At 40.5% G+C, this 11869-nt stretch overlaps 1 protein-coding gene across 1 annotated transcript in view; it reads right to left on the reverse strand.

The window, feature by feature from the left end:
* The window catches only part of CFAP61 (cilia and flagella associated protein 61), a 267633-nt gene that overhangs the window by 209933 nt on the left and 45831 nt on the right, over window positions 1–11869 (reverse strand). Inside the window, exon 8 of the mRNA XM_005865983.2 lies at window positions 5944–6103. Coding sequence (XP_005866045.1) covers window positions 5944–6103 — 160 coding nt within the window. The remainder of the gene's footprint in view (window positions 1–5943; window positions 6104–11869) is intronic.

Raw genomic sequence — 11869 nt, forward strand, 5'->3', positions numbered from 1 at the left:
GAGTTTGCCGACCACTGGCCTAGGCTCTCCTGTTGCTTCTTCTCTGTTGAGCCCTCTCTTGTTTCACTGTCCTGTGTGCATTTGCTGCGGCCAATAAATTTTTGCTTGCTCTGCTGCACTTTGTCTCTTGACTGAAATCCTTCCTTCAAGAAGATAAGAACCGAGGTCTTGGTTTCTCACAGGTACCACCACCACCTGCATTACTGCCATAGCCTTGCAGACGTGACCACAGGGCTCCAGACAACCACTGACACAGGATCCTAGGTGTTTATGGGCTAAATTATGTCCCCACAAAATTCATGTTTAAGTCCTACCCCCAGCACCTCAGAATGTGTCTATATTTGGAGATAGCGCTTTTAAAGAGTTAATGAAAGTAAAATGAGGTCATATGGTGGCCTTTAAGCCAATATGACTGTATCCCTGTAACAAGAGGAGATTAGGACATGGACAGGGACAGAGGGAAGACCACACGAAGACACAGGGAGAGAGCAGCCATCTAGAAGCCACGGAGAGAGGCCTCAGAAGAAACCAACCCTGCCAACGCACTGATCTCAGACTTCTAGCTTTCAGAACTGTGAGAAAATAAATTTCTGTTGTTTAAGCTCCCCAGTCTGTGGTACTCTGTTATGTCAGCCTGAACAACGTAATACAGAGTCCTTGTGGGTCACTAGTTAAATAACTACAGAACATACTGGACATTAAAATAGATATTCTGAGATACATAATGCAAATATTTTGGCAGAAACACTGCTATTCTCTGTAGACGAGTGCTTCACCCATATTTGAAATCCACAAAGTAATCTAGAAGGCAACCGGGCATATACGACAGAACCTTGGGAAGATGGACTAAAAGACCCGTCTTCTATTTTATTGAGATTTATTTGATTTAGCCATTGTTTCTTAGATCTGGCACATGGAGAGTGATTCCAGATGTTTCCTACCCCTACAGAGGAGAGAATCTGAGGTCAGAAGCAAATGTAAGTTTGATGAAAATAAATTTAAGACACAAAGAAACATTTCATGACAAAGAGTTATTTTTTTTTTAATTTAAAAGGCAGCATGGCTATGTTTTATGTAGATTTGTTATAAAAATTATATTTTGAAGGATCTTCTAAATGTATAGTAAGCAGTACTTTTCCTAGGTGAGTTGGTTATAATCGTGAGGGGCTATATTGGTTATTCTTTTGAAATACCACCATTCTGTTACATAAAATTATATTTCTCCCCGCCAATGGCACATTATGTTCCACAGAGACCCTGTATGCTAGGCCCCAGTGGTATGTTGAGATTCACAGATCTGAACCTTGCAGGCCTCATTTAAAACAGATCCTTGCTCCCCAGGTCATACATGACAAACAAAAGTTTTGCTTCTTGCTTGTTTCTATTTTTTTTTTAAGTAGAAAATGTGGCAATGCCAATACAGCTGTGGAAACACACAGGCTGTGACCTATTTTGCCTTATGCATTATCAAGAAAATTGCTAGCTCAATTCTGATTCCAAAGTCTTTATTGTGCGATACAGTGAACAAGACACAGCTTGATTTGCAAAGGCTGGGCAGAGCCAGTGGTGGGGCCAACTGGAAAAAAAATATTTTGAGCCATTGTATTGTCACTGAAGGAATATATTCCTAAACTGCCAGGCATATGGACTATGTTGATATGTGTTCACTAAGTATTCAGAGACTCTTAGCATCTGTGTTTCTTTATGAATTCTTCCAATATTCAGAGAACTTGCTATTTCTATACTAGGTACTCTACTAAATAAAAACATACACTTTTATCAGATTTTCCTTACACTGGGACAAAATCTGTATCCTTAGACATTGTTCCCATTGGTCCCAGTTTGGTCCCAAGATTTAATAATTATAAACCAAAATTTTCATGTCTGTGATAGGTTATATATGCAAAATGATGGCTAAAAATGAAAACATATACAAATTAGTCAAGTAAAATGCAAATTGAATGTGCTCAGTAAACTTTTTAAATGCAATGTTAACTTCGGATATGGCTGATAGGATGGACAGCAGGCTGATCAGAATGTGTGTGAATAGCTAAAGGGGAGCCACGGTATTAGCTTAGGAAGGTTGAGCTGGGACGTTACTCTGCTTGGAAGGGTTCAGGCTGGTGTGAAATTGCAAGTTTCACAGCTGGTGGGAAAAGACATGACCCTGAGTCCAGGATGTGAGAAGCAGCAGTTTATTTGAGAGGTGATCCCAGGAAGCACCAGGAGGGTGGTGAGGAAGAGAGAAAGGGAAGGTGAAGTATGTGTCATTGCTCAGCTCACCACTGTGGACAGCTGGAACCTAACTCTGTGGAGGAACTGCGGGAAACAGTATAAAACTCCTGTCTCCCAGTTCTCCCACCAGAAGCATGAGTATTTATTGCCTGACTACTATCACTTGTGTATGTTTTCACAGCAGCGTCTTGGCGTGGGTTCCCTGAGAAGCAGACGTGGAGTCAAGGATTCCAGTTCAACCATTTATCTGGGAGCTGACAGAGAAAATAGTAGTAAGGGGGCAGTGATGTGAGACAGGCAAAGAGAGCCTGCGCTCGGAGTGTTAATTCCTGGCAGTCCTGGCCTGCCTCTGGCACAGGGGGGAGTGGCCGGCCAGTTCCAAACCCCACAGACGCAAAGGTGAAGAGTCCACAGATGGAATCTGTTCAGAGCACACACACAATAGTGTTGAGTCAGGATAGAAAGAAGTTAGGGAAAACTCCCGACAAGTGGGAGGAGGAAGTAGGAACGGGCTTCACAGGCCAGTGAGCCCTTTCATCAGAGCCCCCACCTCCACATTTGACACCCCTGCCATGGTCACAGAAGTCACCAACAACAGGAATGAGCTACTGTCAGGTCATTCCAAGGTGGAGATAAAAAACTGACCAGAGGCTGACCCCAAAACTCAGCCTTATAATGAAAACCGACACCACAAGTAGAAGGGGTGCCCAAGGAGGACCAACACAAGAACAGACCATATTAGGAGCAAGACCCCCACCCAACCCGAAGGTGGAGACAGAATTTGGTGCCACAAAGTTTAAAAGCCGGGATCACATAAAATCCCGGGAACTGACCACGTGCACAACTTACTCCAGCTGGCCTGCACCCATTTGGACAGGCACTCTTGCTTCTTTCAGAGCAGCACCCGCACCCTGGAATCTCTCTTTCTCTACCTGAATAAAACCTGCTTTTGTTCTTACTCCGACTCCATATTGAAACCTTTCCTGCATGAGTCAAGAGCCTGGAGGTCGCCTGACACGTGAAAGGTCTGGGACCATGACAGGCAGGGCCGGTCCCCCATATGGCCGGTCTGGTGACAATCTTAGGGATATGCCACTGTGAACTCATTAAAGTGCTAATCAAATACCTCGCTGAAGTAAAAAAACGGATCATGTATCTAGTGTAGTAAAACCCACTGGAGTTTTCAGTCAAAGCCATCTTACATAAGTTACACCTTGCGAAGCAGAGAGAGCGGGAGCTGGGTGCTGGGTTAGTCCCTGATGAGCTTTAAAGCCTGGCATGAGCTTGGGCAGGTGTAAAAAAGAAACCATGTCACCTATCCTAGCTCTCCTATCAACTTATAGGAACAAAATGAGATGATATTTATGAAAATCCTTTGAAAAAAAGCACTAAACAAAATACAAGGTATAAGGCACAATGATGTATGCCCATCTGAACCAAGAATTTTAGTTCATATTTTAGAGAAATTATATTTCCTTTAACTTGAGACTTTCATCAGAAAAAACATGAACAGGAGATCATAGAATTTTCTCTGGAGCCTCATTCTTTGTTGTTGATAGGAAGATGGCAGCAAATGTGGTGATGACTCTTTTCTTAGACATAATGAGCTGTTGATTATTTGTGGATCCATCCCTGAGTTATTTGGAAGGCTACAATAGTGCTCCCTGGTGAAAATTTCATAATCATCTGTGTGTCAGTGAACACAAAACTGGATTTTCAAAAATAAACAAGGCACAGAAGATAACACAAGTTTCCTCATTTCCTTAATGTACCATCCTTTTTTGAGACCAACTAATTTTAAGTAAAAATATTAAAGGCCATAGAGAGAAATAGAACTTCTTTCAGCTTCCATATCTTTGAGGGCTTTTGCTAAACAGGGATATACTAGATTATGTGTGTTTTTAAGTCTAAATTTTAAATTTTGTTCTCCCCGTAAGTTTGCAGAATAGGAATTTTCCATTCATTCTACATATATCTGGCACGATCATCAGTAGCCTCAAAGCTTCTTAGGAACACACTGGAAAAGACGATGTCATTTCAACTTGTTTTTTAAAAATATTTTTACTGATCTCAGAGAGGAAGGGAGAGGGAGAGAGGAATAGAAACATCAATGATGAGAGAGAATCATTGATCGGCTGCCTCCTTCACGACCCACACTGAGGATCGAACTCGCAACCTGGGCATGTGCCCCAACCAGGAATCAAGCCATGACCTCCTGGTTCATAGGTTGACACTCAACCACTGAGGCAAAGGGGGACGGGGGGAAACAACTTAAAATTTTTTTAGGACTTACTCTGTACTTGGCACTGAGTTAAGTACATCACGTACATTCTAACATTTAATCTTCCCAACAATTCTTTGGGTTAGAGACTATTTTTTTATCTCCATTTTATACATGAGAAAATTGATCTATAAAACCTATTTAATGCCACTTTTGATAAGAATTTATACATATGAAAATGACAATGATAACTTATGACTGAAGATTGTCTCATGCTGAAAAGTTCCAGCAGTGCACGCCAACATCTCTTTGCTAAAAAGCATGGGCGAGTCAGCCTTCACTACTAAAAAATAGTGACCTCAAATCTCTTTTGGGAAGAGTGCAGTCATCAGTACAAAAAGGAAACCACCTCTGCATCCATGGTTGTGCTCGTTCTCTGCACTGAGTGGACATTCAGATGAGCTCTGTACATCCAGACACTTGGTCTCCCATCGAGGGAATGACAGCACGTGCCATTGTTTAGATTAACAGGAACTTTGCCACCACCAAGTGTGTTTCTATTTTTTTTTTAACAATCTTGATATACGTATAATTTTGCAGAAACAAGAAAGTGGAACAATTCCAAATGCCCAGATTTTAACTTGGGAAGACTCAAGTGGGTGAAAGGTCAATCACAAAGAAATAACAATTGCCAACGTTTATTGAGCACTAGAATAAAGCCCTTGACATGCGTAATCTCAGTGAAACTTCACAACTCCTCTATGTGGGAGGTATCACTGGTTTTCCTATTTTAGAAATGAAGAAACCCTGGTGTAGAGAAATGAATTAACATACCTTGCCTGCACCTGTCTGATTTAAGAACCGAAACATTTAACTGCAAAGATACCCAGGAATGCAGTAAGATCTCGTTCGTAAATTAAAATACCAAAGTTTGAGATTACCTAATTTCACTTGATGAAAATCCTGATACAGACAATGTTTTAAAATCGATTTTGTTATTTCAGATGGGTAGGAATAAATTAAATAAGTTAAAAATGACTATTTGCAATAGGCCAGCACTACATAAGAATTTGCTAACGGCATAAACACAGAAGCACTAACTGGTTCGATTAAAACTTAAAGGCATATAGAACTTCTTGAGTTAGTGATTTGAAAAATTCACTCATTATAATTACACTTGCATGTGTACGTAAAACCATTAAATACTACCAATTATTTCACCATGAACAATCTGAAGGCAGACATCCTGAGTTTAGAAAACCTTAAACTGCAAGGCCACTATGTTTAACTAAACTAAAATTTAAAATTTAGACTATCTGAGCTCATGCATATGTGCACAAGGATTTGGTTAACCAGGGGAAGAAGCTATACCTTAAAGAGAATTCCAGAAGGAGCTATAAAATTAGTTCCGTCACTTAGTAAAACACAGTTGTGTACAGGCATGGATCTAATTCCTGGCATGTTCTTGTGATAGACAGCCCCTGTACCTTGACTTTCTTGAAAGCTGAGGTCTCGTGGCTGCTCCAGAACATCATCGGGATGTGGGACGCAGAATCCGTGGAAGGGCCCCAAGTCAAAGCACTCATGCAGGAGCTGCATGTTCACTCTTGAGCACACGCTCATGAACCCAACAGCTACACCTTCCACCTGAAACATCCAAAATATCTGGTTACTCTATCAGACCTCCAATGGATTCTCAGCATGAAACTTTCATGAGTCCATAGCATAGTGGGTGATGGGACCAACGTAGTTTGGCGAGTACTTTGAGGCATTTGAGGGAGGGAGCAGTGCTTTCCTTCAGCAGCTCTAGTGTCCAGCACAATGCATGGCACACGCAACACACTCAAAACAATTCTATAATAATAAAAGCCTAATATGCAAATTGTCCCCTTGACTGGGAGTTCGACCGGGAGTTCCACCAGGGGACGGGGCTGGCAGCCACAGGAGGAAGGGAGGTCCCGGCCAGCAGCTGGCAGCAGGCAGCTGCTAGGGATCCTAACCGTGCACAAATTTCGTGCCCTGGGCCTCTAGTGTTCAACATGTGACCATGGTCAACAATCCTAGAAATGGATACCTAACATAGGGAAGCTGCCAGAGAGTTCTTGAAGAAAAACTATTTGGAACTTAATATGTGCCCTCGTGGCCCAGGCAGTGCCCTGGCCTGCCCCATATCCTTTGCATTATCCCACTGCAAGCCTAGCCTTCTGTCCACTCTCCTCCCTGGTACCATGCACAGTTCTCAGTAAGACCAGCCATTGTTCCTGTGTCCATCTGATTGACTCCCGATTCAGAGAAAGTTCATGGTCACTCACTCCTCACCAGGTAGGAACTCTTTGATTTTCTTGAATTCATTTATTTGCTCAGATCAGTGGTTCTCAACCTTCCTAATGCCGCGACCCTTTAATACAGTTCCTCATGTTGTGGTGACCCCCAACCATAAAATTATTTTCGTTGCTACTTCATAACTGTAATTTTGCTACTGTTATGAATCGTAATGTAAATATCTGATATGCAGGATGTATTTTCATTGTTACAAATTGAACATAATTAAAGCATAGTGATTAATCACAAAAACAATATGTAATTATATATATGTTTTCCAATGGTCTTAGGCGACCCCTGTGAAAGGGTTGTTCGACCCCCAAAGGGGTCGCGACCCACAGGTTGAGAACCGCTGGCTTAGATGGTCTCATAGGGAGGAGATGTGAGGAAAGAGGTTTGGTGGAAACATCTGAGCAAAGTAAACTCATGGGTCTAATCTATCACCTTCCAGCATCATAACAGCTACCTGTTTGAACCTTTTACAATGGTCCCCATGATTTTAGGCCTTTGATGAGAAAGACACAGTTAGGATTAAGAATGTGATAGTGTGATATAATAAGAAATTTATATTTGGTCTTCATCCCTGATCCAAAAGCAAGCTCCTAAAACATTTGCAATTTCCTAAAAGGCGCATCTTTTGTTTTTCATAATAGCCCTTTTCAAGGATATCTGAGTTTATGCTAATAAGGTGACTCTTTGAAAATTGGGGCTAGTTGTCAGAAGAACGAAACCTGTGATTTGAGGGTTGGAACTTTCAGTCCCACCCCTGACCTCAAGGGAGGAGAGAGGGGCCAGAGATTAAGTTCAATCACCAATGGCCAATAATATAATCAACCATTCATGGAACCACCATAGAAACCCCTAAACAACTGGATTAAGGAGTTTTTGGTCTAGTGAACTCATTGAGGTGCTGGGAGCTGATGTGCCCAAAGAGGGCATGAAAACTCACGCCTCCCTTCTCCGCCCCCCCGCCCCCCACACACACCTTGCTCTATGTCTCTTTTGCTTTTGACTGTTCCTGAGCTGTAAATTTTTTAAAAAATTTCTATTTAGAGAGAGAGAGAGAGAGAGAGAGAGAGAGAGAGAGAAACATCAATGATCGGTTGCCTCCTGCATGGCCCCTAGCAGGGAGGGAGCCTGAAACTCAGGCTGGAATTGAATCGGCAACATTTCGGTAAATGGGATAACGCCCAACCAACCGAGCCACACTGGCCAGGGCCTGAGTTGTAACTTTTATAATGAACTGGTAGTAGTAATTAAAACATTTCCCTGAGTTCTGTGAGCTGTACTATTAAATTAGTGAACCCAAGGAGGGGGTTGTGGGAACCCCTGATTTATCGCCAGTCAGTCAGGAGTATAGGTGGCGATCTGGGGCTTGTGACTAGTGTCTGAAGTGGGAGCAGTCTTGTGGGTGTGAGCTCTACATGTGTGGGTCTGTGCGGACTCCAGGTAGTGTCAGAACAGAGCGGCAGGACACCCAGTGGTGTTTGAGAGCTGAAGAACTAGTTGGTGTAGAAAGAAAACGTTACACATTTGTTATAAGAAGTGCTGTGATTAGAGGAAACAAGTTATCTTTTAATGAGTAACTAGCTAATCTGCACCTATGACTGGTACTAAAATATAAATTAACAAATTTAATTATATCATATTCCACATTAAGAGATGACTGTGATTGAAATTCTTTATTATGTCCATTCAATAATTCTATATTTCATTCTTCTCCATAAGATAAGCATTTAAAATTTTAAAAGAGAGTGAGAGAAAATGTATAGTTCCTTGATTAACTAATCTTATTGTGGTAATTATTTTGCAATATGTACATATATCAAATCATTATGTTGTACAACTTAAATTTATACAATGTTATATGTCAATTATATCAGTAAAAGTGGAAAAAAATAAATTTCACATGAATAATTCCTGCTGATTATTACATGGGTTTGAAGCAAATTCTGATTGACTGGTTTGACTGCCAGCTCTTAATAGAAACTAGCATTTATCCCTCAAGGGTTTAGCCTATTTGGGGGGACAACCATTCCACTTAAAAAGTAGAACTCAATAATCATAGGCATTCCCTAGTCCCCAAAATGTAGCATCATCCCATAAATGCCCATTTGGAGAAAATGATTAATATTTTAACTCACAATTTTCAACTGGTGTGCAAGAATTTTTTAAAAATGCAATACTTGGCTATTTAATCAGGGGTACTGACCTCTTTTCCTTTAGATTGACAAATGAAAAAAAAAGAAGAAAAAAAAAAGACAACAGCCCTGATCGGTGTGGCTTAGTTGGCTGAGTATTGACCAGTATACCAAAAAGTCACGGGTTCAATTCCCAGTCTGGGCACATACCCTGGTTGCGGGCTTGATCCCGGGTAGGGAGTGTGCAGGAGGCAGCCAATCAATGTTTCTATCTCTCCCTCTCCCTTCCTCTCTCTCTAAAATAAATAAAAGCACTTTTAGAAAAATGACAACAGCCAACACAGCAAAAGTGCACTGTTGTGAATGCTCTGTCCCGAACCATAAATATATAGGTCATATAATAGAATCACACCTTATTGGTCATGTTGCATAATAAGATTGCATCTGATTAGTTAATTCTTGGTATCAGAACTCCTTATATACAAGTATTGGCACCCAATTTTTTCAAAAGTCACTTTGGAGCAAAAAGTGTAGGTAATTACTATTATTATTTTTGGTAAATCACTCAAAATTATACCTATAGTTTTGGTCAGATTAGCAAAAAGTATATTTTTTGATGTGCCACAGAATTTTAGTAATTAGTTTATGTGTGCCATGAGATGAAAAAGTTGAAAATCACTGTTTTAACCTACTAAAGCAGAAAATTAAGCTACAATAATGCTCAGTCTTTTAAATGGCACAGAAAAATGAGGTTTTAAACTAATGTTCTCAAATGTGCCTTCTAGTTTAAAACCACTTGTTTTCAAACATATGTTTGAAAAATACATGTGAGATTTCCTTTATTTTTCTCTTTAATGCTAAAATATAAGGGGATGATTTAAAAATTAATTTTTCCATGCATATTCTTTTCTTTACCGGCTCCCCAAAATGATACTAGCTAGCTGTAAAAGGCTGAATTTACACAGCTGTTTTACAAAGCCATTGACACTTTAATAAAAGTCCAAAATAAACATTTTAATTTTTTCCCCAAATAACAAGCGATTGTTTGTCTTGTTTGCACTCATGAACAAAGGCTGAGTAGCTGCAGTTGTCTGGCTTCTCTGTAATTGTAGGCCCAAGACTCAGCAGACGCTGATTAACCAATCCATCTACCATATGTGCAGAAAGAGACGGCCAGCCTCCCTCTCGGCAGGGAAAATTGGCATCCATCTTGGTTCACATGGAGATGTCCTTCTAATCTACAGCCACACTGGCACAAAGAAACTTCGATGGCCTGAAATACCTTTTGCTGGCTTCATGGCGAGCTGCATGCGCATGATAAGAATGTATTATTTATAAGACTGCTGTTAGTAATGAGCTATTACACTAATGGCTCATTGTGTTTGGAATTTGATTTCAAATGGCATGGATCACACATTCTGATGAAAATGAGAAAAACATGTTTTGCCATTCGGAACAAAGATTTAACATTCTCCAATTCTACAACCTGTTATATTCCCATCATTCATCCCGGGTTGTGACAATTCACAAAAGTTCACAATTATGGACTGCTACCGAGCAAGGACATATTGTGGACGGGTCTGCTCTTTCCTTTGAGTTTCTTTCAAATAACTATTTTGATTTGAGAAACACTGTTCTGAATCATGAATTTGTGGAAGTGTTCAAATGCATCTTTTTGTGTGTATGTTTTCCAAAAACAATAAATGGATGTAATGGACTATTTCACCTGTACAATGAAAAGGCATTGATTGCTGGCTGCTATCTACCCTCCAGGTGACAGGGATAGTTTCTACCACAAAGGTGTCTTCAATTTTCTTATACTGAAGAGCGAAACTGTGAGTTTTGTTGTTGTTGTGATGATCTACATGATGGTACATAGGCTCAGGTTGCTAGAAAATCATATGTGCAGTGATCTTGTCCTCACAAGCAGGTCCATTTATAGACACATGTGCACTGTATTGTACATGCTTCCATCTAAAAGGCCTTATGGTCATCCTTCCCTGCTGGGTGGCAATACTCCACAATTCGGTAGCCCTCACTGTGAACAGTGCCAGCTTTGATCCCCTCTTCCTTCTGCCAAGGGCATGGCTGAGTTGGCAGGCTCTGTCTACACACAGGTCAGCGGTGCCTACGCCAAAGCAGACACTCTGCCATCTGTCTCTAGGAGCTGCCCTTGGCCTCTAACTTTCCTTCCCTGAAATCTCAGTTTGGAGTAAACACCAGATGACAAGGTAAGCCAGGGCAAAGTTATGAAAAGCAACTTGCAGCAAAGTGATGACTGCAAAGTAGCTATCAAGGCAAAGAATGTCCTCACAGTTAAAAACCTTTAATTAAGGGCTTTGCACACGTACAGGCATAAGTCTCAGACATTCTACATGCATGGCCTGTAACTACTGTGAGCTGGGCTGGTAAGAGACAGACTTAATGTACTATGTTCTATTATCTATTGTCAACTGAAGTCACATATAAGCAAGTAAATGCCTAATTGTCATTTTGGGGAGAAAAGCCCTGACTTGTAGCAAATTCCAATTTCTGTGATATAGATAATTGTGACCAATTGTAAACTACCAATGTGATGTCACTGAACAGGAAGCTGGAAAGGGATGCCCAGCAGCCACCATTATATGGTATTTCCACTACAAAGAGACCATGGATGGCAACCTAAAGAGCACAAGGATTAGTAAAATAATCAGGAAGTGATGGGTATTGAGCATTTATTAATTTTGTTTTTAATATAACTTATTACACTGTAAGTTTATATAACTTATTTTTTAATAATGGCTGTTTTTAACAACCAGCTTGCAAAACTACTGAAGACTTGGAAGACATAAGCAAATGGAAGAACATACCATGTTCATGGATTGGTAGAATCAACATCATTAAAATGTCCATACTATCTAAAGCAATCTATAGATTCAATGCAATACCTATTAAAATACCAATTGCATAT

Source organism: Myotis brandtii, unplaced genomic scaffold (genome assembly GCF_000412655.1).
Source record: "Myotis brandtii unplaced genomic scaffold, ASM41265v1 scaffold217, whole genome shotgun sequence".
Lineage (NCBI taxonomy): Eukaryota > Metazoa > Chordata > Mammalia > Chiroptera > Vespertilionidae > Myotis > Myotis brandtii.